Source organism: Anser brachyrhynchus (genome assembly GCF_964034855.1).
Source record: "Anser brachyrhynchus genome assembly, chromosome: 5".
Classification (NCBI taxonomy): domain Eukaryota; kingdom Metazoa; phylum Chordata; class Aves; order Anseriformes; family Anatidae; genus Anser; species Anser brachyrhynchus.
In genome coordinates, this window is record NC_137699.1 from 28,243,290 (window position 1) to 28,269,914 (window position 26,625).

Sequence of the window (26,625 nt, forward strand, 5' to 3'; positions counted from 1 at the left end):
GTGAGGGGGCGCGCGCCCCCCCCGCCCCTGCCCCTGCCGGCCGTCAGCGGCCGTTAGCGCCCGGCCCCGCGCGCCGCCCCTCACCTCCCCTCACGGCCCCGGCCCCGTCAGCCCCTGCCTGCCCGCCTCACCTGCGCTTCACGGGCTTATTCCCTCTTTAAAAACCGCAGCTTCATCGTTCTTTTCTCCTCCCATGTAAGCGTTTTTCACCCTTTTCTCCCCCATCCCCGCAGTCCCTTTGCCCGCCAGGTGTTTTTTCTCTGCTGCCTCAGCTCACCCTTTGGAGCCCCGGCCCACCCCTCCCCTTGGCAAGGTGCAGGACAAGCCGCAGGGCCTTCTTCACCTCCTTCTCCTCCTCCTGCCCAGCCCGACCAACGACCACCCCCAGTGTCTTCCTCCCTCTCACGGCGGCCTTGCTGCCCCCAGAAAGGTGAGGGACCGGGTCTGTGCACAGCACCCCCGGGCCCCAGGGCACCCTGCGTGCAGAGCCTTGAATCACAGCATCATTAAGGCTGGAAAAGGCCTCCAAGGTCATCTGGTCCGACCACCCCCCCACCACCACCACCCACTAACCCATCTCCCCAACACCCCATCCAACCTTTCCTTAAACATCCCCAGGGACACCTGTGAGGAGAGCTACGGGCACACTAAGCAGCCTGGGGCACAGAAGGCAGCACAGGTGGTTCGGCTTGGAAATCTCCGCATCAGCGGCAGGTAAAGCACCTGAGGTATAACTGCAAAGCATTGAGAGCACCGTGTGGAGTCATTAAGTCTTTGTATACAAAGCCAAGCCTCCAATTCCTTATGTGCTTAGATGGCAAGGACCCACAAAGCACTGCTTTAAACTCCTGAGAAAGCATCGCTGAACAAAAAAAAAAAAAAAAAGCCAGTATATAAGGATGGCACGGACAAAAACAGGCAGGGCAACGTTTATGCAGTAGGAACGTTAAAGGCGAAAGATGAACGCCCGCGCCCGCTTCACGGCGGTGGTTGGCACAGGAGCCGAGCGCGACCCGCGATGCGCACGGCCGGAGGGGCCGCGAGGTGCGGGCGAGGCGCCCGCTGGCGGCGCTGCGGGGCCGGGCGCTGCCCGCCGCCTCTCCCCGCCGCCTCTCCCCGCCCCTTCCCTTCTCCCCGTCCCCTCCCGCCCCGGCGGAAGCGGGCACGCACCGCGGCATGGAGGGGGGCCGCTCCCGGCCGCCGCCTCGGTGCCCCCCGGGCGTGGAGGAGCGGCCGTACCGCTCGGCCTCGGGGGCGCCCCTGGCGCTGCGGCGCCGCCAGCACAGCGCCTCCTGCCGGGAGCTGGCGCTGCGCCGGCCCCGCCTGCAGCTCCGCTCCCTCAGCGCCGTCACCTCCGCCGTCTGGCTGGCGGCCTACGGCATCTTCGTGCTCAGCGAGGTACGAGGCCGGCCGCACCCGAGCCCCAGGGGCGGCCCCCGGCGGCCCGCGCGTCCCGCCGGTGGGTGTTCGCTTGGTAGAGGAGGGGAGGTGCTGGGGGAGGCGAGCGAGTGCCAGCTGGACGGCCTGGGGTTGTGGTGAGGGAGCCAAAGGGCGCTGCGCCCCCGCCTCTCGCTCCTGTCGGTCAGACCGTGGCAGCACAGGCTGCATAAGCAGCCGAGAAACGCTCAAGTGCTGGCTCCGGTACCTGACCTTTGACCCATACTAGCACAGAAGGGCCAACTGCCAGGCGCAGACCTCCCGGTTAAACTCAGTAGCCTGACTCAAAAAGCTTGACTGTGACCAACACTATGGCACTTCTCAGTAATCTTCCCCAGGAAATGAAGGCAGGGATGGAGACTTGAGTCATGTGGCAGTGATTCTGATACGAAGAGGTGGTTCACTAGTCTCTAACTGGAAGCTGTTTTCAAGTCTTATTTGTTCCAGAAATATACATCCCAGCCAGAGGTTACCAACCACCACCTTCCTCCTTGGTTTTATATGTGCTCACGTGTCTCGTATACAGCTACAGTCGTTGCTTTCTGCCAGGAAAGGAGATCTGAATGTCTGTTTCTCTGTGGATTTCCATTCCAGTGATACATTACTGCCTTTTTCCATGGTGACAAACCTTGGGAGAAATCCTGTATCCTTTCTCTTTGAATGTGGCCGTGGCTTCTTTGTAGCTCGAGTGGTAGAGCTGTGCAGTTCTGGTCCTTTAGGAAGTGTCAGTTTCAACTTCAGTCCGTAGGTATGTGGCCTTGAGCTCTCTCAAACATGTCCCAGAAATAGGTTGCAGATTGAGGATCCATAGGATCTATTACCAGGTCTTCAGATGGCTTACTGTTGCTGACCTACTCATGAAAGATGACTTACTTATGAAACTTACATAGTATTAAACTTATGTATTACCTTATGAAACAGCAGTCCAAAGACTACAGCATGCAAAAGACAATTTATCCTTAGACAAAGGACAAGAGAAAGCTGATATCCTCTGGCTTGGTATTTAAGGCAGGAAGAGAGACAAAGTTTTAACAAGTTTAGACTCACAGTATATTAGAAGAAAACTTGGATCTCCTATGTGGGCCTAGGCTAGTGCTTTTTGCTAAAAGATTCTTCTTCCCCTCTGAGACACCATCCTTAGTTCCAGTAAACATTTAACAACGTTTCTCTGTCAGTGACGTTGTCTCTATAGCTGTTTGTGTAATATGCTGTCATTGTTTTATATAATTGGTTTGGGTTAAGATTTTTCCGCTAGCTTTACAAGGAAATAATTTCTTCTTGCTGATTTCAGTTTCAGCTCCCAGTTCTTTCAGACCATTCTATGAAGACTGATGTTTGGTGATGTAAATCTCATTATGCATAAAGCAGCCAGCCTTTTGAATAAACGAACTCACCTACATAAAATCTGCTTTGTAAATGTAGCCTTAATATTATGTTTTCCTGTGCAGTGGTTTTTTTTTTGTTTTGTTTGTTTGTTTTTTGTTTTTGTTTTTCTGTCTAAAGCCACGTTCAATTAATTGTACGACCAAAGCTCTGTCTTTGCTTGGCTTGTGTTACAGAATAGTATGGTGCTTTCTGCTGCTATATTCATCACACTGATCGGCCTGATCATCTACCTGCACTTTGTGAAAATCGACCAGGAATCCCTATTGGTCATTGGCTCCCTTGGCATTCAGGTGACTTCATCCTATGCTTCAGGGAAAGAGAGCACAACCTTCATTGAGATGAGTCGAGTGAAGGATGTGGTTATCAACGAAGCCATCCATATGGTAATCAGTGTTTCTTGTATATCTGTGGGCACACTCACATCAAGTGTACTTTTCACTAGAGTGTTTTACCAGCACAATTAAACACAGCAGCATCCATAACTTTACTGACATCAGGAGCTTTGATTCAGATTTCTCTCTTTATTCTATCATATATTCTCCTGCCTTTAAAGGAAAACTTAAGCAAGTATCCTCAACAAGTCAGATCAATCCCTTAGATAATGCCACTGGCAGTGAGCTAGTCATTTTAGTTCTTTGTATTATATTGTACTGATGCTGATGCCTAACTGCTGATGCCTAACTCTATAGTAGTCTAGAGGGAGATAAGAAGATAGACAAGAATAAGAGTACATCAGATCATGCCTGACTTGCAAAAAAATATGCCAGCCCAAAGTGAGATATTTCTCCCCCAAAGTATTTTTAGCTATGTTTCTTTCTCCTTTGCACTTTCTGAAATCAGTGTTTTTCCAACTAATTTGTGTGAGACTTGTCTTTTTGGAAGTGCAGTCTGGGAAGATCACTTGGAGATTAGCATAGATCCATATAAAGTTTTCTAGCAAAAGGAAACAAAGGTGATGTTGAGCTCCTTTTCTTTCTCTTTAGAGGTAAGGGGAGCAGAAAAGCCTTTGCACTTATTTCACTTTTTTAATTAATGTTTTTTTTTTTTTTTGCTGGGCTGCACTATCATCGTTTTGTTCAAACACAGTTATGAAGAACTGAGGTCACTCACACTGTCACCAATGTGTGTGAAGTCGCTGTAGATGAAAACAAATTCTTACTAAGTCCCCACAATCTTCAACATGTTCCAACATTGTGTAACTTCTTAGAAAGGCAAAACAGATAATTAGCAAAATGGTATGCATCAAAAAAGCGTAAGAGAAAAGCATTGTCAGCAGGAATGTGTAGATCCTGTGGTGGCTTTCTTTTTTTTAATGCCCTGTATATTTTGTTGTTCTTATGTTTTGTAATATCTAGAACTTAGTGACTCAAATAGATTTGGGAGAAGAATGGTTTTGGAGAAGGGATGGGTTTTCTGAAAATCTGACTGCTACTTTTTTAAATAAAAATGAGAAGTTCGTAGGGCAAAACCATTCGTATATTTATAAGGCTGAACACAAATAGGAAAAAAAGAGAAGGGGACTGATTGCAAGCTTCTTCATACATAATTTTGAAGCAAAAATATTTACCCTCGTGAAACACAGATGTTTCTGCCAATTTATCTTTAGAAAATTTCGCACACTTCGTTCAGCCTAATAAGTTGAAATAGGTCCTCTTTCTGTGATAACTCCAGGCACTCTGGTAACATTTTCAAACTTCAATTATTTTGTTTCTCTTGTAGCAAAAAGTTATCTATTACCTGTGCATCCTCCTGAAGGACCCTCAGGATCCTCAGGGAGTATCCGAGGTTGTGCCACTCTTTCAGGTGAGTGTGACTGAATAACGGAGAAGTCCAATTCTGTGGCTTGTGTGTGTACCAGACGTCTGCGTGTATCTTTGTTCCACTACGTGTAGCCGATCGCAGTTGCCTTTCCCCGACTGGCGGGTCTTAGAGCAGTGTGCAGCCTGTGGTATTAGAAGTCTCACAGAACAAAGTACCAGGGACAGAACAGGGAGCTGTTCTCCATGCAAAGAACGGGGAGCTGTCTAATTCTGAACCTAACCAGCAGCGTGCATGAACTAGAAGTCTGGCTCACATAGGGTACCGAGGACTTGCACGGCTTCTTATGCACTCTCCTGCTCAGTGTTACCTTCGTAGCTGTAGCACTGTGCTGTAGTTGATTTTTCTCTCAGTTCTCTGTGCCAAAAGATCTCGTAAAAACCTCCTTGGTTTACAATAACTTCCCCTATCATACTCATTGACAAAGATCACAGTACAAGCTGTGAGCAATTTGCTTAATGTATAATAACTTGTTTGCTTTACCATTACCTTGTCTTCCCTTTCTCTTCTCTTGCTAACCTGTTCTGACTGTTCATAATCCCATTTTTGGGATGGAGTTTCTTTCTGCCTGTGTGCCTAACACAACAGTCCCCTGATCCTTGAGTGGCAGTAAGCTGTACAGATGTACCTCACATCTTAGACTGCTGATGTTGTGTTTATAGCCCTCCCTGTCCTTCTTAATTCGCCCACTGCTGATGAATATCAGTTCGTAGTCCACATCCAGCTTATGACTGGATGCAGTTAGTCTTCAGCTAAATACTTACAGGTGCAAATGGACGATCCATTGATTAGTGCTGCTAACTCAGTCCCACCATTGTAAAGACATTTCCTAATGATAGATAGTATAAATGAAGTATTTCACACAGAGCCAAGGGAGAAAAACGGATTTGCTGGAAGCCTACAACCAGTGAATTCCAGGCAGCTGCACTCAGGAACCTGGTTTTCATTATACATGCTCCTTTTCAGCTCCAGAGGGACTGCCTGGCATTAGTGTTTTTGTTTGTTTGTTTGTTTTCTTCCTAGCTCAACTCTGAACAGTGTTATTTCCCTGGCAGTATCTTAATATTGGCAGAGTTGATGCCACCAGCAAAGGAGGTACAGAAAGAGCTGCAGAGTCAGTTTGCAGTTCATTACCTGTCAGTAATTCTCACTTTAAAGTGCAAGTTAGCACGTTACTTAGTTTTGAAGGAGCGGTAATTAGTAACTTTATCGCATCTCCTTTCTTGGGTTTTTGTTCCTCTAAGGTATGTCAGCCTTCAAAAGTACAATTTGCCGTGTCACTGAGCCCAGGAGCACTTCTGCACTTCTGTGCTGAGTTGACCTATTGTTCTCTTAAGCAACACTTACAAGGAGGGCATTTGATGGACTTTACACATTAGTGCTGTTTTGGGAGCTCAAAAGTCATGGGACCATAGGGACTGTGGGCCTGGGAAACTTTCACCTCTTTGTTGGTTTTAATCTGGTCCAGGTTAGAAGTGATGAAAAACCATTATACTTTGACCACCATTCCCCTGTTTGTGTGAACTGATGTTTTCAGTTAACCTTCAGTTGTCCTCTTGCTGACAGTACTAGCAGAGGCCAAGGGCCAGGTGTCTAAGCTCCCTGTCCTGAAGGTAGATTTTTCAGGGCGGAGGTCTTTTAGAGCGGTGGATCAGTACGTGGAAATCTACTGTTTTGTAGGTCTCTAGAGGGAGCACAGCCTCGTAGATCGGTTAGTGGGTTAGAAGGTGTGGATTACCTTCCATACTGTCACTGTATGTTGTGAGTCGAGAAAGGAAGTGATTTCTGATTTGGTGAGAGACTCAGGCTAACTGAAGAATGGTGCTGCATGTTTTGACCTGACAGCTTCAGGGACTGGCACTCTTTTTTTATCACAGAGCAGGTGTGGCTTGTGCAATGGCTTTGCATTTCTTTATCAACGGCTTACATCAAACACCTCCTGGAATTTGATGAATTCTGAATGAACATGTAAAAAGGAAATCTATTCTCTGTTGACTTAATGTGAGATGATAAAGCTAATCAACTATAGATACCTTGCTGTTGCTTTCCTTCTACATGCATGCTTCTGATCTGTGGCTTTGTGTCAGCTGTCTCCACGTTCTTTTCTCTGCCTGACAAATCTCACTGTTTTACAACCAGTTCAGAGCCTGTTCTCTGTTGTTTGATGTGATTTCTAGAGCTCCCAGCCACGTCTGGACTGCTTGATGGAAGTGTACAAAAGTTGTCAAGAAATCCTGGATCAGAGGAAAGAAGCTCCACAATCAAGTGAAATGAAGTAATAAAAAATAATCAAGGTGGAAAACTTGCTGTGGGACCTGGACAGATGCATGCAAAGCAAGCAACACTGACCCATGGCTTTTTTAAATTAGAGGTTTAGAATGTGGTGCAGCAGTAGAATGACGTTATAGGTAATAGTCTGCACAGACTCACAGAGCTGTTATAGGAGGTGTCAGCTCAGGCACACAAATGAACCTTGAAATTGGCCGCTGTGAAGAAAGGTGTGCAGAACTCTCTGGAAAATAAATATGGCAAGGGGAGGCAGGAATATGCATCAAACACTTAAACTTCCGTGGATCTGAGCATTCTGATAAACACGTGATGTAACCTTGAACAGACTGACAAAAACGTACGGGCTTTTTTATTTATTTTTTAATCCTTTCTTTGAAAAAAGCATATACCAGTCTAGAATATCAAAACTGAAGGGTGGGCTAGCGCAGTAACTTCCTGATCAACAGGGGAATTTCAGAAAGAAAATGACAGAAAATTATAATACACTGTTGCATTCAATTATGTTTATGGAAATAAACATAGGAGAGCATACTGTGGTTTCTTCAGGGATCTGCTTGAAAGAGTCCCATGGGATAGAACCCTGGAGAGAAGAGGGGACCAAGAAAGCTCAAGGCTCACCTTCTCCAAGCACAAGAATAGTCCACGCCATCCCAACAAGCAGGAAGTCAAGCAAAAATGCCAGGAGGCCTGCATGGATGAACAACTGCTCCCGGCAAAATTCAAACACCAGACGGTGGAAGCGGGGACAGACAGGTGGCCTAGGAAGAATATAGAGACACCGTCTGAGCATGCAGAGATGTGGTTAGGAAAGCCAAAGCCTATGTGGAGTTGAATCTATTTAGGAATGTCAGAGACAGCAAGAAGGCCTTCTATAAGTACACGAGTAACAAAAAGAAAACAAGGAAATGTGGGCCCACTGCTGAATGGCGCAGGGGCATGGTAACACAGGACATGGAAAAGAAGGGTGCTGAATGCCTTCTTCACCTCAGTCTGTACTAGCAAGATCAGCCTTCAGGAATGCCAGGCCCCAGATATCAGGGGATAGAAGGAAGACTTACCCTTGGTGGAAGAGGATAAGTTTAGATAATACTTAAGCAACCTGGACACGTGTAAGTCCATGGGACCTGACGGGAGGCACCCACAAGCGCTGAGGGTGTTTGCTCATGACACACAGCTGTGAGGAGTGGCTGTTACGTCAGAGGTGTGTGCTGCCAACCTGAGGGACCTGGACAGGCTGGAGAGATGGGCACACAGGAACCTCCTGTAGTTCAACAAAGGGAAGTACAAAGTCCTGCACCCGGGGAGGAATAACCCCATGCCGTTCCTCCCTGTACGTGCTGGGGGCTGACCAGCCGGAAAGCAGCTTTGTAGAAAAGGACCTGGGGGTCCTTATGGACACCGAGTGAGCAGGAGCCAGCAACGTGCCCATGCCATAAAAACAAAGGCTAACAATGTGCTGGGCTCCATGAGGAGGAGTGTTGCCAGCAGGTCACGGGAGGGCATCCCTGCCCTCTCCTCAGCACTGGTGAGGCCATGCCTGGGGTGCTGCATCCAGTGCCGGGCCCCCAGTATGTGGACGTACTGGAGAGAGACGAGGAAAGGCCATGATTGTTATGGGGCTGGAGCGTGTGAGGAAAGGCTGCGAGAGCTGGGGCTGTTCAGCCTGAAAAAGGCTCAGGGAGGGAATCCTATCAGTGTATTTAAGTGTATATGTCTGAAGGGAGAGTGTAAAGAAGATGGAGTCAGGCTTTTTTCAGTGGTGCTCTGTGACAGAACAAGAGGCAATGGGAACAAACTGAAACACAGGAGGGTCTGTCTGAGTATCAGGAACTTTTTTATCGCGTGGGTGGCTGAGCCTTGGCACAGGCTGCCCAGAGAGGTGCTGGAGTCCCTTGGAGCTCTCCAAAAGCCACCTGGATGTGGGCCTGGGCACCCTGCTCTGGGTGACCCTGCCTGAGCAGGGCTTGGACCAGGTGGGCTCCAAGGGCCCTGCCAGCCTCAGCCAACAGGGTATCAATTGCTTTGAGATGATGAGGAAAATATGTTGGTGAGAATTATAATAATGACTATGTGAATAAAGTAGCTTCACTGAGACTAACTTAATGTTGGAATATTCTTCTTAGTTGATGATCTAAAAGTTACTGTAACTTTTAACTGGTATTCTTCTATCCTTTTTTTTTTTCCTATGACTCCTTAGTGATGTAACCTGGCAGGAGCCTTGGGTTTGTGCTTAATCTGCATACAGTGCTGTGCTATAGGTGTGTACATAATGTAGAATTAAAATGTGGTGACGCATCATCACGTAGTGTTGTAGAGATAAGGTGATTTTTTTATTTTTATTTTTTTTACTGTGCCATGAAGTTTTAAAGATACAGGTTAGCTCTTATCACTGAAGTATTTTGGTTGTCAAAGTGAAAGGCAGCAGCTTTGGGAGGCATCACTGGCTTTTGGTAACCCTGTCTAGCTACTTAATTTTTTTGTTTGTTTGTTTCTCACAAATGTTTTAAATGATGGAGTTTGCCATAATTTTAAGTCCAGCTCTGCCGTAACACAAGTTGTTGGGGGTGGGCTGCGTGCTCTCTCTCTGAAATTAGTGAAGCTGTACCCTGATGCAAACTGGTTGCAAGTCCTGGCAGAACTGGGGAAGCTGGGTGCTGGGGCAGGAGCAGAAACTGGCTCTTAACAGCAGCAGCAGGCCCCAGGAATGTGACTGCAGCAGAGGTCCTTTGACTAACACTCCTGTGGTATACTTAGAGCTGGGTACAGAGCTGCTCAGGGGCCTGGTTTGGGCAAGTTGTGTTTCTTTATGGGGGGGAAGGGGGAAATGGTCAAGAACCTCGAAGAGCATTATAGCAGCAGGAAGATTTGCTGAGCTGTGGGGAAAAGGTGTCAGAAGAGAGATAAGTCTTGGACCTAAGAGTGTGCTGGGACCATTGCCTACACTGCAAAAATCCCATGAAGTCCTGTGAGTACTGAAGAAATGCAGGTGGAGCTGTATCACAGAAGGAAGTCTGGAAGATTGCTTTAAACATCACTGGAAGGAGTGGACATCCCATGCCCATAGGAGTGCACTTCACTGATCTGCTAAAGCTGACAGTTAGACGATGGACAGAGAGAACCAAGGACTTGGAGTATGGCAGGTGTGCACCAGGTATGTGCCTGGATACCAAACACAGGTTTTGCCCACATTTATTTACATCTGGGCTACTTTGGCTTTTAAGATAGTTTATTTCAATCTGAGAAGAAATACAAGTTCATTCATGATAATTGCATTTTATTAAGAACAGGAATCTCACAGTATCTCCAAGACAGTCTTTTACACACACACAGCAGTTAGGAAAACAAAGCCTTCAGTCATCTCACTCTATACTGTAGCAATAATCATAAAAACCATTTATCAAAGAATCATACAAAATAGATACCTACACAGGGTTTTTTTGTTTGTTTTAAAGTCAAGTAAGCTATAAATAGGAGGTATACGTGCATCCATTGGAGTGGGGTGGTCCCTGAAATACTCAAGTATTAATGAATGTTTGTAAGAAAGGAAGAAAAAAAGTTCCATATGTCATGGTTGTAAATTTAAAGTGCAATTATGGCAGAAAATAATGAATTTTATGACAGCTCTTGCTTATTCAACATCTCTTCTCCCTGTTTGCCCTGACGCAAGTCCCTGGGTCTGCAAATGTTAGCAGCGCAAGGTAAGTACAGCCTCTGAACAGTGAACTGGAGGCTTTCATGCCTTGAGCATCCTCAGAACAGATTGACAATGAGTTGAGCTCAGCTTATTCTGAGGCAGCTCTGTTACTGGCAGGACATAAGAAGCAGGCTGCCAAACAGACCTCCACATACTGGAGGAACTGTTTGTTGTATGTGACTATGTAAGGAGAAAGAACGCTCTTTTTATTCAAACTTGTGTATCTATACTAAGATAGAGAGAAAATGAGAATATAAACTACTGACTGTTCTATGAGGATTTATTGTCACTTAGAAGTATCTAAGGAGAAAAAGAAGACTAAGACAATACCTTCGCAATATTATTTTTGGCTCAGAAAGCTTCTACCCTTTCAGTAAATTCAAGTGATAGTCCTTAAATTCATGACAAGTGGGTACATTACAGTATGTGCAAATAGGTCTCTGTGTACATAATCTTCTGTTTCAAGTCCTTGTTTCCACAAACCGCTTTTTTTTTTTTAATATGGTGATAAGAGATTGTTTAGAATGATTTTGTCTGCCCCATGTTCTTCTAATTTGTGGCTTTGTACCCACCATAAGCTTGAAACAAAAACTTCTTGCAGTATCAGCTCCATTGCGTGCATTAGTTGGATATTTGAGGGTTGGTGGCAAGTACTAGGAAGTTAAAAAACACTGGTATGGTTGGTTTGTTCATTCGTGACTAGCTTTGGTTTGCTATTGCTGAATTCTTTATAATGGTTGGATTCACACTGTTTTAATTTGGGAAAGTTGCCCATGAATGCATAATTATTATGAAGTTGCACATGGTACTTTTGAAAGGGCAGTTCTTCTTCCTTAGCTTTGTAGAAGACTTATCAAAATAATCAAACTCAAGCCAGATTTAGAGTTCTCAAAAGGCATGGCTGTTTTTCTTTTGTTTAAAATCCATTAGGCTTCCCAATCAGCACAAAGTCCCTTTGAAACAGATCAAAAAACACTCCTTTGGAAAATTTGAAGAACAGTATTTGAGTGTCTATTTGCTATCTACCTCCTCCTTGACCTGGTAGCATGAAGGAAGCAGGAGTTTTAAAGGAACAGCTTCTGTGAAGTAAGAAGGGCAGAGCGGGTTTGAGAAGGTCTGTTCCAGTTGCCGAAGGACAGATAAAATGGCAAGGTTTGCTTGCCTTGTCTTCCTTTGTCTGAGATCATGTGCAGTTTCAAACACATCCCAAAGCATCTGTAACGGTGATTAAGGGAAAGAGTCTGGACGTGCATGTTAGAGGAGCACGTGACACATTCAGCCCTGCAGCAGAGATCTGACGCATAGAACAGCGTCAGCTGTCGAAACACATCCATTCTGCAGGAGCTAGGGCGTCGTTTGACACTGTTCCAGTCCCAATTGTTCTGAGACTTCAACATGCAAAGATGTCAGCTTTTCACCTTTATAAAATTAAGGTTGAAAAGATTCTTATGTACCACTGATCTCTTACTCTGTACTCCCTATTTCAGGTCTTAAAATCACCCTCGACATGCATCAGAAGTCTTTTTGTCAGTTTAGTTCCTAATCCCTCTCAACAGCTTCTTCCTTTCTTTCATGTCTGGGGCAAGGACTTGGAAAGTTTCTGTCTTTGAATTTTGGCATCAGTTTCAGGGAGGAGTCAATGTAGCTTTAGGAAAAAATAAATTGTCTTGGTTATGTTAAGCAGTTGCATAAATACAGAGAGCTTTTTTTTTTTTTTTTCCAGAAACTACAATAGTTATCTTAATAGTTGTTCTGAGTGGCAGGAGTGAATTTAAACACCAGTCAAAACTATAATATGATAGCTGTTGATAACCAGAGCATAGACATGGTTATGTCTAAACTACTTGGCCATCTATGTCTTATTAATCTTTACACTCTGGTAATAGATTTTTCAGCGTGTGTCTAGTTTATGAGAAATTGATAGGCAGCTCCTTATACAGGTAATCATCAGCAGGATGCATCCTTGTACAGGGTTCATGCCACATGCCACAGTATCCCGAACCACCTGTTTTTAATAGGACTGTGTGCTCAGCCCACTGCAGTCAAATTCAAGCCTACACCACTCAAATCTGCCTTGCGGAGGTTGCAGTCTAATGCAGGTGAAGAGTGAACAAGTTAGTGACTGATGCAAGCAGAAGATTATTGGAAATAGTGGGAATAATTGAAAGGGGCTGTGATGAGGAAGAGAGGTCACGAGGAGTTTAAGAGCTGGACTGAGGTTCCAAGCATAAGGTGCGGTGCAGCAATCTAAAAGCAGGTGCAAAGCTGAAAATGGGAGGGATCAATGCAAACTGTATGTGCTTGTGAGCAAAGCTGTAACAGCAGGAGGTGGAAGAAGAATGGGTGCAAGGGAAGAGCAGGAGATGCGGTGCGACTGGAGCACTGTGCAGGGAAAGGACCTGAGGCGCGGCATCTTGGGTGGAGTGTGGCATGGAAAAGAAACTCCTGCACAATCCCCAAGATCAACACTTTTGAGGAGAAAGGACACTGCCTCTACCCACACTATGGAACTTTGTCTGTTATTAAGGAGAAAGAATCAGAACCTGCATTAAAATAAGGTGTACAACTGGCAAAATCATAGCAGTCTGCAAGTCAGCACATGGTAGTGTAAAAAAAAAAAAGAAACAAAAGAAAAATCCATAAACAAAAAAATCTCCAAAGTAATTTGGAATGAGCCCTCAGAGCAGGGTGGGCCCCTTAGTGCTTCGAGGCTTGGAAGGAAAAAAGCACCGACTTTCAGTCTCCCAGAGCTTGTTAGCAGGTGTTGCGTTTCGGGAGGGTTGTGTAGAGGGTAGAAGTGAAGCTGTTGAACGGTAGTTAATATAGCTGGCAATAAGAAGTGTTGCTTCAACAATCTAGGGGGAAAAAAAGAAAATGATTAACTGTAAGTCAATTAGAGGGAAAAGTGCCCTTTGATTTTTAGAACCTATCGACTGCATAACTTTTGCAAATGGCTGTGTCTCACATGGAGTTTTTCAGTTTTGAATTCAAGGTATGTCTTTAAGAGCTGGGTAGAAGTCATTCAATTAAAGGTTCCACCTTGCAAGGGATTTCTTGAACAGCTTGTGCAGCAGCCAGAAGTACCAGTCCCCAGTGCTTGTACAACATGCCCAGCTGTGATGCTGCCAGCTGCAAAGATGCTCATCGTTCATTTTGTAATTACCTTTGGAATTGCCATTGCAAAAAGGAGTTTTTCTGTGCTGTTTTTTCCAGAACTCCTTTCTTTCATTTGACTGACTACAATCATGAAGTCATCTCGACAGCCTCCAAAGGTCAGCACGGAAGAGTACGAATAAGAGAGCTTCAAGTGCTGCAGAAAACAGACAGTTGAAAAGAGTCATATTTCTGTAAAAGAAAAAACGGCCACCTCAAACTCATATATTTACTATTTAGAGCAAGAACTTCAGCTCTGCAGCAGTAATAGGTAATTGGCTGTAGAGGTAACAGCTGGCAGAGAAATCTCAGAAGAGAATTGCATTTCTAGGATTTTCCTAGCTTGCTTGATGCCCTGCTGCTTCAGAGCAATGGTGCACACTTTGCTATATCCCAGGTGGTAGTAGTGAAGCACACACCGCTGAGGTTTTGCGAGATGTCTGTGGTTGTTTGCTGCCCATCAAAGGGACAGACAGCAGTTTCGTGGAACCTTACCTTACACTGTAGCTGTAATTTTCCTTTGTTTATGTAGCGTTAAAACATAGCCCTCACTTCCCTCATTTCTGACTTCTACAAATTAACTTCTGGATCCAGCTGAAGTTAAAGACAAACTTTTACTGACTTTAAGTGGTTTCAGGGGAAGGTCCTTCTGTGGGAGATGAATTATTTTCCTTAAACAGTGTTCCTCACCATACCATAGTGTTATAATCCAGTATGCTGATACCATCTTCATTCACAGCTATCCAGACTGGACAGTCTTCCAAGGAGGAAGGCAAAATAGGCTGGAGAAACAGAAAATGTTAAATTTAGACATTTCTTGTATACTATAAAGAAGAAGTTTCTGATACAAAACTTGGGTTTTAAGGATAAAGTGGATGTGAGAGAATCCTATAGGCTTACGTGTGTGACCTGGTTTGATTTTTAAGATGATTTATTTCAAAATCTGGAATAATAGTTTCAGGTTGACATAGAATTTGGGGACTAGCAGTACATGAGATGCAACAACGGCAGAGATATTGAGATTAAATGCCATTACTGTAGTTAAAACTGAAGATAATGCTAGGACAGTGACAGAAGAGCAGTTCTGTTCCGGTTCTTACTCTGCTGCTGTCTTTCAGGCAGTGAAGCCTGTTGGTTTCCATAGTACCAATGCACACACAGTGCCATCACATCAATGCTTTTTTCTTTCTTACAGATTTTGGCAAACGTGCATCAATTATCTGTTAAAGATGAGTTATGTGTTATGTCTAATGACATGAATCTTTCCTGGGAATCTGCTGCTATATGGCTAATGCTGTAGGTTTTGCTGTTTAACTACTGAAAAATTATAAACTATGGTAGTTATCAGAAACACCAATATTATTTAAACTGTGGGTGGTACTCTTCTGCTTTTATTACCAATCATGGAAATAATCTTCTCATTTAATCAAGAGGGTCCGTTACATCATTAGACTTTATTCAATAACTATAATAGCTTTGGCTTCAAAGCAAAAGACATTAACCATGAACAAGACACTCTCTCAGGCTTTCAATAGAGAATTCTGCTGGGTTGGGGAATATGGCTGAGGCTGAGAAGTCTTGTTTTGGTGTTAGTGTGCTAAGATGTTAGTTTAGTCAGGAGTAATAGGTACAGAGCTCTAGCCTGAAATGGGCTGAGGGGTGGTACAAGCTTCTGGAAGAAGCACCCCCCACACACCCTCAATCTGGTTCTTTGCTGTCCTGATGATGCCTGTGGCAGCTTACCCAATATATGCTTCATTTTTTTCTGTTTCTGCAACAGGACATTAGCATTGCTTGCTTTTCTCATGTGGCAAGGAAAGCAGCCAGCTCAGTGTCAAGCAGAGAACAGAGCTGAAATACCCATTCTCCTTTCAGCTAGCATCAGCTACATGGTATGATTTATGGGAGACTACTCCCTTTTTCCTCTCAGTGGTATGTACATAGTATTTTTAAGCTATTGCAGCCTTGATGACCAGAGAAATACCTGCCTGTAAGAGCTTTGGCAAGGGTTTGTAGGAAGAGGTAGTACTTTGTATTACAATGAACTGATGCAGCCAGAAAAGCTTCAGTATCTGTTTATTGAACACTAGCAACCTCTAGTGTCCAGAACGCATTTCTCTTCCTTCTTTCTAAACCGATGTGGTGGTACCAGAGCTGTTCATTCAGACTAGAGAAGTTTAGTTTGAACTCTTCCTGAGATAGGAGCATTTTTAATCTGTGTTACCAGAGATCACAGATACATACACAAAAAATGTGTTCCAGTTACCTTAGCAGCAAACATTTTGGTTCCAAAGAGAGGCCATTTGCGGGCCACCGTTAAATAAATTCGAACACATTCCGGTGGAGAGCATCCCTGCAGCACCATCCACTTTGTTGCCAGCCTGTCAGCCAGTTGCCTTTCAGAATCCAAGACACAAAACAGCACCATTTACTAAAGTCTTCCAAGGGAGTGTGAGTAAAATTATATCAGCTAATAAACATACCACTCAGGGCTATTCTACACAAATACTATACATAGGGCTGTTAGCACTGTCAGTTAGGAATGTAGTGCAAAGCTGAGTTCATTTTAGAAGTTTCTCTGCTTCCACAGTCATTTTACTACTAGTTATACTGTAATGTCCAGGAACCCCAGTCACATACTGCTTGTTCACTGGTGTATCCACTCAACAACTGAAACTACAAACACTTAGGCAGCTGTTGCAGTAAAATCATGCCCAACTTTATTCACATTCGATTATACTCTCACCTTCATCTTAACTTGTCTGTAGTATGCTCTAGATGGAGTAGCAATACACATCAACTCTCTCTTGATTTGGCTCACTAGGGATGGCTTGACAGTTATCTTGCCACATACATATGGAATTTACTTCCAAAAGAAGGTAACTGCATTAGTTCCACCTCTGCATCTCTTAGTAACTTTGGATCTGGGAGATACCACTCTCTCTTGCTAAAACAGTTAGAGCTGAGATCCACAACAGCGTCTGAATTCCGTATTTGAGTAATTGGGATCACTGCATAGTGTTTGAGAATTTCTAAGTCAGAACATCAAAAAGCCCTGTCAGAATTACTGCATGGCCTGAAGCAGCCCATATGCGCTGGCTTTGCGGCATGATGCAAATGACATCTGGGTTCAATTGAGACTTAGGGGAAGGGTAAAACAAAAAATCATGAACAGAATTCATTTTAGGCTTAGACATGCTGGAATTTGTTGGAACTGAGTTGCATAATCTGGAAGTGAAAGGCTTAAACTTCTTGATTTGGGGAAAGTTAGTTGGTGATTTGGCTATTTTTTTATTAGTTAACTACCATTTTCTTTTAAAGGAACCTTTTTTTCTGACACTTGTGTTTTTTAAGCTTTTACATTAATATAAGCTTGATGAGCTCCTTGAAACTTCTTAAGTATCAAGAGAGAATTTTGCAAGCATAATAAATTGTTTTCAGTGCAAACTTCAAGAGGACAAACAACTTACCTGAGCTGTTCAGGAGCAATGTTTTGCTTGTAGCGTTTGGGGTAGAATTTATCTAAGACCTGGTGGAGAAGATGCTGCATTTTGGATTGTGATGTTCCCCCAGGGCTTGAAGATCCCGGTCGATCCAAATCCCCATATTCCACCTAAGATAGCATGTACCATAAGGTTTGTAGTACAACAGAACTATGGGGTTTTTAGTGCAATAGAACATTCCACGGGTTCCCATACTGCTATCTACTGTTTTAACCAGTCATGCAAAACAACATCATGAGGCTGGGGAATTTTGTCTGCAGTATTTACGACAATGAGTGTACAACAGAGCAGCTACGGGAGATATGACTGCTCAAGGAATTCTTTACTGATCTAAGAAAAAGCAAAACAAGATTTGGGCGAGCTACATGTAGGAAGACACTTTTGTATAACTGCCAAGCTTCTGGGGTTTGTTCTCAATTAGCCAATTAAAACAACAGCCTATTTGTAAATAGCATGGACAATGTTCCCAACTTCTTCATCTCTTTTTACATCGTTTTAACAAATGCAACAATTGGTTTCAGCTCAGTAAAAAATGATTGTGCTGTTTATCATGCCCACAACTCATACAATGTGTTTTATGTGGTAAAATGCTAAATGTAAGCCTGGAGGTCTAATGGAAAATCCTACAAAATGCTGTTCCTTGAGTAATAAGAGGAGGCTATTGGCAGTGCAATGGTGAAAGCTTTTACTATTAAGCAGACTTCTAATAGGCGATACTATTTCCATATCTTTACTAAGGCACTAATCAGAGCAGTTTTGGGGAGAGTCCAGCCCCATCGTGTTTTCCAATATTTTTCTTCGGAAGGAAAGAAGAGGCTGTTCCACATGAAATTTCCTTACAGCAAAAGGTGTTCTACTGATACAGGTATGCCGGTGTGTTTGGCATGGTACACCTCAGACCGTATGTTTGGTAAGAAATATCACTTTTGATGTAAAAGATATCTGCTTACTCAAAGACATTCAGCATGCAGCTGAACTCTCTAGAGGACCAAGAAACAACGATTTCTGCCCGTACTTGTGCTCACCTGAGCCATCAGAGCAACCATTTCCAGAGCTAATTCCTTACTAACAGGAAACCTTCCACTGGCTATTTCGTTGCTGACTTGGAAGGCCAGCAGCAGCCGCTCCCGGTCTGTCTCACCCTTGGCTTGGCTCCGAAAATACAGCCTAAAAAGTAGAGGATTATAGGTGATTAGTGTCTGTCTGTCCCCATCAAGCACAGACAGGCAGTATTTAAGAGATGGCCTTCTCTGCTTATCACAGAATACAGAGCTATCTCTGCTCTAAGGCAAGAATTGTACAAACTTCTACATGGTGGCCTTGCAGACTTGTTATTTTTACCAACGCTGTTTTGAGTGTTTACTCTGAAATTGTTATTAAAAAAATTGTTTTAGCCAGAAATAGGGAACCCAATTAGCAGGCTTTATTGCAAAAAGTAAGGCATTCTTGTAAAAACTACTAGGAAGCTTTGGTTTTTCTCTTTACGCTCAATTTCTTTGACCTGGTACAGCAAGAAGACTAACGCAGGCTGAAGATACTAGCAGGGGGAATGCTTCCCTGAACCATTCCTCATGCATGCCTATTACAGTCCACACCATCTAATTCAAATATCATTTTAAAGTGACACCTATGATGATATATTCCACAATGCCACACAAGATACTCATTCTAGTGGTTCAGTTAATTATTTTATGTCAATTCAAAACTCACAACACCATTAGGACCATAGTGACCTTACACATCTTATCAGAGTCCTTGCCATTGGAACAGACCAACCTTGGAAAGACCTTATCAAAATATCCTTGCTGTACAGTCTAAGCACATTCTAGTTCAACAAAATAATATTGCAAAGGTTCACTCCTGAAAAAAATACTTTTGAGTCAAAAGCAATAATTTCTGCTTCAAAGCTCACAGAAACTTATTTTCACCACTACTGTCACCAAAATCTTCATGTGTTCAATGCAAAACTTTGTGGCTTTCTTTAATCTAGGGGGAGGAGGGTTGTTTTGCCTCCAAACAGAATTCACAGGCAGAAAGCCATTACTAGTTCTCATGCACAGCTCTCCATTCACTTTAATTCAGAATTCCTGTCTTTAATATAAATGATGAACTTGTTCCAGTTTTCATTTTATACCTGTGTCTCATACTTTTATCCTCTATTATCTCTCATCATCTAGGTTTAACATTTCTCTCTTTCTTTATAAAGTCTGGGCAGTGCTGCTACATGTCTCCTTTACAGCTCTTGCCATTTAGAGTGTTGTTCTTGTATCCTTTTCAACTCCATAATTCCGCGCTTAATTGCAACTTTCATTTTCACTGGTGATTATTCCCCCAGGTTTCTCTTGCTCTCACCTAACACATGTTATTTAATTACATTTTAGGGTCTAGACAAATGAAATTTTGCCAAGTAGTTAGTTTTTAGCCCATTTTAATTCTGTTCCACTATTGCAAAGTGTTTCGGGTTTTACCTCTAGACCATATACCCTCTTGTATACACATACCACACACAGACAAAAGTCACTGCATCTCATGTAGGATCTGACATCATCTTAGCTAAAATAGTTTTGGCACTAACAGTACTATAAATTACTGGCCATCTACAGAGATATATGTGGTCTACAAGTGTTTAATTAACAGCAGTAGCGAGGCCAACAAAGGAAGCACAATACCTGTTCTTATAGGTCAATTTCACAATTCTTGTGCCACCTTCATATTTCCCAGGGTGCAATTCTTTTAAGGCTTGTTCCCATTTAGAAATGACGTCACAGATCTTTAAAAAATGTTATGGAGAGAGGAAAGACAAACAGGTGAAACGTACAGTCAAGGCTTGAGGGGAAAGTGAAAAAAGTACTGTGGAACATAGAAGGTAAAGAAATAGATGGGATCAGCATAAACACAGCCAAAAGTGACAAAATGATTCATTTTTCTGTTACACAGTATATAAAAATTAAAGCTTTGCAACAGAAACCTCAATTCCTAAATCTGCAGAGGGACATCTGTAAGTGAATTCTGGCCTGGTACCAACTCTGTGGTTATGCCTGCATGAGCAAGTCATGTAGCCCAGGAGGAGCGGATCTGCACAGTGAGACAGCTGTTCCTAAGGCCTTCAGCCCACACTATGTGAGATTTTCCTTTGGACTAGCTTTAGTCTGATCAAATTGCCCGAAAGCCCATTATGTTGGATCACATCTTCCAGCTCATGTTTCATGTGAAAAAAATCCAGTTCATGCTAAAACACCTCCACAATGTGAACCAAAGCATAATTAATAGGAACGATTTTTTGCCTCAGAAGTGCCCTGCTGAGCCTACCGAAAGCAGTAATATGTGTTCTGAATGGCAGCTGTATGCATGCTTGGCTAAATTCACATCCCTTGGATGTGAATGTCCAAACTCTGGGAACACTGGGATTTAGATTCCAACTTCATACATCACACATATTATTAGTAACAACATGGTTAACCTCTTTGGTTCCATTCAGATTCTCTAGGTTATTCCAGTTCTTTCACAATTGATCTCATAAAGGTCCCTAGTTCTCTTTTGATAGCATCTCAATAAAAGAAATGTAAACGTAAGAAGCTACATGAAATACATAATCAGATATCCTATCTTCTCTTAATAAGCTGTTGAGGTTGCCTTGGCCAGTGAATAATAACCTGTTAATAACGACTAAAAGCAATGCCTCTGCTTATCTCAGACTCCTTCATTTACTCTAATATCTCGTCTCCCAAACAGTGGTTCAATTATCAGGAAAGCTCCAGATTATCTGATCTGTAACAGGCCATGAAAGCAAAGTTTATCATTTTAAGCTACTTGTGGTAGCTTCCTCTTCAAACCATCTAATTTAAAGTTATTGGCATCTTCTCCCTGCGTTGCCGAATGTGAAATTTTATACTGTGTAAAGGTGAATTTTTATGTCCCTTGCAGATGTCAGGGCCTATTTAAAGTCATCACTGCCACTATTTCTCCATCAATGCTGTATAACGAATTCCTCTCCCAAGTTAGTACCAAAATTTGATGTGTCTCATTCACGGCCACTAGCCCACATACTTAAGCCAGTCACCCAGCAGCAGCCTGAGTAAAAATCTCCACTTGAAAGATTCATTAATACTTTAACCGCTTTCCCTTCCTTTTCCTTTGATCTAGGCACTCCTCTCTTTTAAAGTGAAGGCACTCTCAGCGGAGCTTTTTCCCCTAAGAACACTCACCAACAAGAAAAGCCAGAGTTATTTGGAGATAGCAAGGAGAAAGATGCTTTATAATCCAATAGATAAGATTTAAACAGACGTGCCAAGAGATCCACAGCCTAACATAAATTTGTCTCAATTAGGAGTGTCACCCTTGATGTTAGTTGTGATATCTGATCATGCTAGCTAGCTCAGTCATGTTTTATTTTTGTGGTTGAGACAAATTAAACTTTAATATGTGCTATAAAATCTGAGTTAGAGCCTTTTTTAAAAAAATTACCAATTTATCACCTATTAAAACAAAATGTGCTTTGTCTTAACTAGGATCTTGGATGAGATATTAATATCTCATCTCTAAATACTAATCTGGATAGGCAAGACCCACATGCATTTGATCTTTTTCATCTGCATTAAGAAAAAATATAGTAGTCATTTAGCAGCTCTTCAAAGATGTATGCTACATGTAGCAGAGGAAGAAAAAAAATTACCTTCATGTTGCCCTGCAAACAGTGTTCCAAATCCCTGCCAGAAGGATCATCTGTGAACAGAGAAAATCCCATGTGGGATGGTTTTCTCATTCCTGTCTCCTGGTTCAGCCGCTGGATGAATTCATCAACTGTTGAGGAGCCATCAAAACCTACAACCTGTGATGCAATAGGAGCTAATTGAGCATAACTTTCAAAAAGCGCGACATTGATGAGTATCACGACTAATGAAGCCTGGTTTTCTACAGAGTGGTGTCTCACAATTTACCATCAGTGACTGCATGCGTATTGTCTCCTTTCACATTGCATTCTTTCTCATACTGAGACACTTGCAATGTCTCTTCTTTCTCCCCAGCTACCTTTTCTTCCTCTGACTTGTATGGCTGGGACTGGATTCCTTTCATTTTATTAAGAAGAATGGCTAAAATGGCAAGGAGGAAGAATAGTGTCTCTCTCTATATGTCTGATACATATAAACACTATAAACACTATAGTATATTGTGCTACCCGCTCACGTGAAGGAGGCAGGTTAAGGTGTAGTCCCCTAGTGCCCAGAAGAAAGGCAGCTGCAGTCACTTACCTGGTAGGTTCCGTTCATAAAGTGCACCGGGATGCTGAAGGGCAGTGAGTGGTGGTAGGGATTTCTCAGCAGGATGGACACGATCTCCATCCGTGAGGGCTTGGCTTCCCGCTCGCCAGTCTGCACAGTGCGGTCCACTGATCTCTGGCAGTAGATGGCATACTTGCCTATTTCACTCCTAAGCAACGAGATGGAGATAAGTCACAAACACATGCTTTAAGTATGCCTTGTCCTCCTCCATTTCCATGCTGTGACAAAGCATTCCTCCTCAATTTTTTGCTCAAGCAAAGATACATCTCTGTGTAGATATCCTAGTTCGTTTCAACAGACTAACAGCTCACATGAAAAGCTACAAAACAAACCTGAGCTCCACACTTCTGTGAAATTAAGGTAGACTACAAACCCTCTGGGAAGCACAGGAATATTCCCTGCTCCCGAGTGGACCAGATATAGTACAGGAGTGTCCTCTTCTGTACCCTGTTGCCATCATAATATCCATTGAAACAAGACCAGGTAGTTTGCCCTCACTGTCATGCCAGAGGAAATTAGTTACTATCATGTCAAGTCCTAATAAGAACTAATCATAGATTTTAATGCATTACTTTCAGTAACAGGATTATATAAATTGTTTTTATCAATTTACATGGTTATACAAATTACAAGTTCTCACATATGAATCCAATCTGCCAGTCAATAGCAACTTTAATTCAAAGCAGGCTCAGATTTGTTCATAGTTCAATACAGTACAGGGACAGTTGCTAATATGATTTGTTTACTACATAGTGAAGATATTGCTCCATTGACCAAAAGGATTTAGCCATCTCTAAAGCCAGACAGGTCAATAACACCTGTAGGAAAAACGTTAACAATGCATATAGTGAATAAGTTCTGAAATTGAATGTAACCCAAGGATTTATAACAATGCTCCCACTTTGTAGGTGAGGAGTGGGGAGGCCAATTCCATTGAAGATGCCTTCAGGAGTTCAGTGCTCGATTAAATCTCCAGTTAAATCCCTGCAAGCAACACGGAAGCAAGGAGCTCTGGCTTTTCACTGTAGCAAGATGCTGCTTGCCTCCCCAGTAACATGTTTGAACAATTTTCACAAGGGAGAATCTTGCTTCAGTGAGAAGCTGTTGCTTCTGGCTCCCAAATTCTCCCCAAATGATCCTGAGCCCTGCACCTTATAACTAGAACAGTGCCCTACTTGTGGAGTGTTAGATATATACTTCCATGTCACTTTTCACACGCACACACACAAAAAAAAAAAAAAAAACTAGAATGAAGATCTTACTTAAATCTAAATCATAGGCATTATGCAGTGTGTTTACACTTAGCATCGTTTGCTGTGTGAAGCAGGGAAAGAATATCTGCATCTAAGTGGTCATGAAACAGCCTTGTTTGCTCCCTGCAGAGAGACTTGCATATCCCTAAAGCCAGACGGCAGGAGTTAATCTAAGGCTCATTTAGTAACTGCTCTAAATTTCATCTAAACTACAGGTGAATATAAGCACTGTTTGCTGCAACTTCTGTATATTTGTTTCTACCCCTAAAAACTGTTGCATTGTTGGATTGTATAAACAGATTTCCTCTTTGCTTCTGTCTGAAGTTATTTGTTGATAAAGGTACTTCTGGACTAAGAACATGGCAGACAGTTGGCATAGTAATGCTTAAAACTGATGTATCAATTCAGTTTCACAGAGCTCAGCACATCCTTATGAAATTGAATAGTCCTTAGGGGTAGTGCAGCAGCTCCACTACTGAGTTGTGTAGGCCGTTTTGGGAGCTGGTAAATGCACAGGGTTGAAGAGATAGTTTCCAGTACTAGCCAGAAGATCCCTAATGTGTTGCCTTAGACAATGGGGAGACAGCCTGAACACTGAGGAGCTGTGTTTTACACATCTGTGCTTTACTTCTGAGAAGAAATAGCAAATGGGAGGCAGCATGAAAAAAATAAAATAAAATCCACTCGATAGAAGGAGTACACAGATTCCTTTTTCAATAGCAGGACAGTTTTAGCTTGAGTTTTGAAGCATACATCGGCTGAGCATTTAAATGAATATTTGATATGTAACCACTCTTTTTACCTATTTCTGAGTACAGACTGTTCAAACAGACAACTAGAGATCTCTAGCCCTGACCCTGCCAAGGACATAGTCAGACATGCTGAAGATCAAATCACCATGGAAACACACAAAGAGCACAGCATGAACACCAAAGAGCATACTGCTGCCACAGTAATCTTGCATTGTTTTCGTAGGGGGGAAAATGTTACCCTGTGTAACACACTGAAGAGGCAACAAAAAAAACAGAATGTATTTCAGGTTTGGTTTTTGTAACTTTTTATGGTGAGTTTTAATCTGCCTGACTTATGCATTGCCAGTATGCCTACTAACCAGACAGCAGAATGTAATCACCTAAAAATCATTCTAAATTTAGCCTGTAACTCGATTAATAAAAGAAATTAATTGCACCAGCAAAGAAATAAAAATAATTTTTAAAACTCCCTGGGTAGCTCCAGTTGCATCTGCAAAAAGTTCTGCTGCTAGTTTTGTGAACTAATATAATATTATATACTATATATATTATATATTATAATTTAATATAAGTGACAAAATGAGTGTGAATGACTGAAGGGGGACAGCCAGATACCTTTAGGAACCTTCCATCCCCTCCCTCAACTGATTTTTGCAGGTGAGTTACAAACTGGTTTCCATCTGTTTCTGTAGTGGATACAGAAGGCAATCAGCTTAGCAAAAGAAAACGTTGCAGTACTTACCTGGGGTCTGCATGGCGCTGGAAGTGCTGTTTGATGTACCAGAGGAAGTGATGTTGTGGCAGGAACAGAGGAGCACATAAAGCCAGGAGTTGCCAGCACTGTGAACATAAAACTGGTCATCATTCGTTCTGTACTTCTTGCCTGTTTTCTTTCATAGAACACTATAACCAAAATGTTGGATGGTGACTAATGCTTCTAGGAGCGACCTTTTATAGAGTCGCACACGGTTCAAGCATTAAGATTCTCCAGCACACCTTAAGCCTCGTTGCTAATTATTAAAAACATGGAATTAAATAGAAAGTATTTACAGAACAGAAGTGACAAAGAAGACTTCACCTGAATGACTGAGTGGTTCTGGGGCTGTCGGCAACTTGTCTGTTTAACAAGCTGACAGTAGATTTCATTCTGCAGCTCAGTGTGCGTCAAGCAGACCTGCAGTGCTGTCTGGGCAAGTGACACATGGTAATCAACAGAGGATGCTTCCACGGGGACATTGATGAACAGCTGACAGGACTGTAAAATAGGGAAGTTAATCAATGCTGTTAATACAGTGACTCCTCTCTGGTGCTTTCCAGCCCAGATTCCCAAACATGTTACAGACAATTAATTCTTCTAAATAACCCTGACAGGAGTGTGTGGGGATAAATACTAAAACGTTATCCCTCCCTTTTTACAGCCGCGGCAACTGGGAAATTTACTTAACCTTCCCCAGCCTGAGGAGCTCACAATCAGCAGAAGAATCAGGAAAATGTGCTTCCTGCTTTCCATGTCTGCCTTTATTTTGCTAAGGCTATCCAGTCTTAGTGTGGATCCTACTGTCAGTCCAGCTGTTAGAGAGGGAAGAGGAAGGCAAGGCTAACTTCGAAGCATACAGCCTTTGTGGGACATTGCTTCTAGCTCCAGATTACCTACAAGGAGAAGTTAAAAACTTCCAAGAATGGGTGACGCCTTAGGTTGACAGTTTTATTGTAATTAAATGACCCGGCAGGCCTGTCTAAAGCAACCAATGGTGACAGTAAGTGCTGTGACTAACAACAATATGACTAATGGTTTTGCCCCAACAACTGAGCAAAGTAGCTGAGAACTGTGTAATGTCTCTAAGTACCTTGAAAAGTTTCAGAGCTTCAGTCTGCAGAGCCTCAGATGGGAGAGTGGTGAGGGATGTGTGCAACCCATCCTTACTGTAGCACAACATAGGATGTTTCCACAGAGGAGAATCTGAAGCAGCAGAGAGGCAAAAACATGCACTGTCAGAAACAGAAGATACCTAACAGTCCCCATGTTGAAAAAGAGCCTTGCTGAACTGGCAGAGCACCCTG

General features: G+C 42.8%; 2 protein-coding genes across 9 annotated transcripts in view; one reads left to right on the top strand and one right to left on the bottom strand.

Annotated features, from left to right (window-relative positions):
• Nucleotides 1–72: 72 nt before the first annotated feature.
• PIGH (phosphatidylinositol glycan anchor biosynthesis class H) lies at nucleotides 73–9,028 on the top strand. Of its 2 annotated transcripts, none has more exons than XM_080595368.1 (4): nucleotides 73–1,459; nucleotides 2,997–3,206; nucleotides 4,543–4,626; nucleotides 6,819–9,028. In XM_080595368.1, the coding sequence occupies exons 1-4, from the start codon at nucleotides 1,019–1,021 to the stop codon at nucleotides 6,918–6,920; spliced, it is 837 nt and encodes a 278-aa protein (XP_080451494.1). In that variant the 5' UTR covers nucleotides 73–1,018; the 3' UTR covers nucleotides 6,921–9,028. The 2 variants fall into 2 exon arrangements, with proteins under 2 accessions (XP_080451494.1, XP_080451495.1); XM_080595369.1 differs by having other exon boundaries at nucleotides 1,119–1,398.
• Nucleotides 9,029–10,187: 1,159 nt separating this feature from the next.
• Nucleotides 10,188–26,625, bottom strand: part of PLEKHH1 (pleckstrin homology, MyTH4 and FERM domain containing H1) — a 53,855-nt gene continuing 37,417 nt past the window's right edge. For 6 of the 7 annotated variants that reach the window (XM_080595358.1, XM_080595357.1, XM_080595353.1 and 3 more), the window contains 12 exons: nucleotides 26,412–26,524; nucleotides 25,643–25,819; nucleotides 25,307–25,404; nucleotides 22,530–22,707; nucleotides 21,953–22,108; nucleotides 19,950–20,050; nucleotides 18,306–18,447; nucleotides 17,248–17,390; nucleotides 16,044–16,173; nucleotides 14,473–14,559; nucleotides 13,788–13,934; nucleotides 10,188–13,479 (listed from right to left, as the gene is read on the bottom strand). In XM_080595358.1, coding sequence (XP_080451484.1) covers nucleotides 13,303–13,479; nucleotides 13,788–13,934; nucleotides 14,473–14,559; nucleotides 16,044–16,173; nucleotides 17,248–17,390; nucleotides 18,306–18,447; nucleotides 19,950–20,050; nucleotides 21,953–22,108; nucleotides 22,530–22,707; nucleotides 25,307–25,404; nucleotides 25,643–25,819; nucleotides 26,412–26,524 — 1,649 coding nt within the window. In that variant the 3' untranslated portion in view covers nucleotides 10,188–13,302. Of the gene's footprint in view, nucleotides 13,480–13,787; nucleotides 13,935–14,467; nucleotides 14,560–16,043; nucleotides 16,174–17,247; nucleotides 17,391–18,305; nucleotides 18,448–19,949; nucleotides 20,051–21,952; nucleotides 22,109–22,529; nucleotides 22,708–25,306; nucleotides 25,405–25,642; nucleotides 25,820–26,411; nucleotides 26,525–26,625 lie in introns of those variants that run through there. The other variant, XM_080595359.1, reaches the window with a different exon arrangement.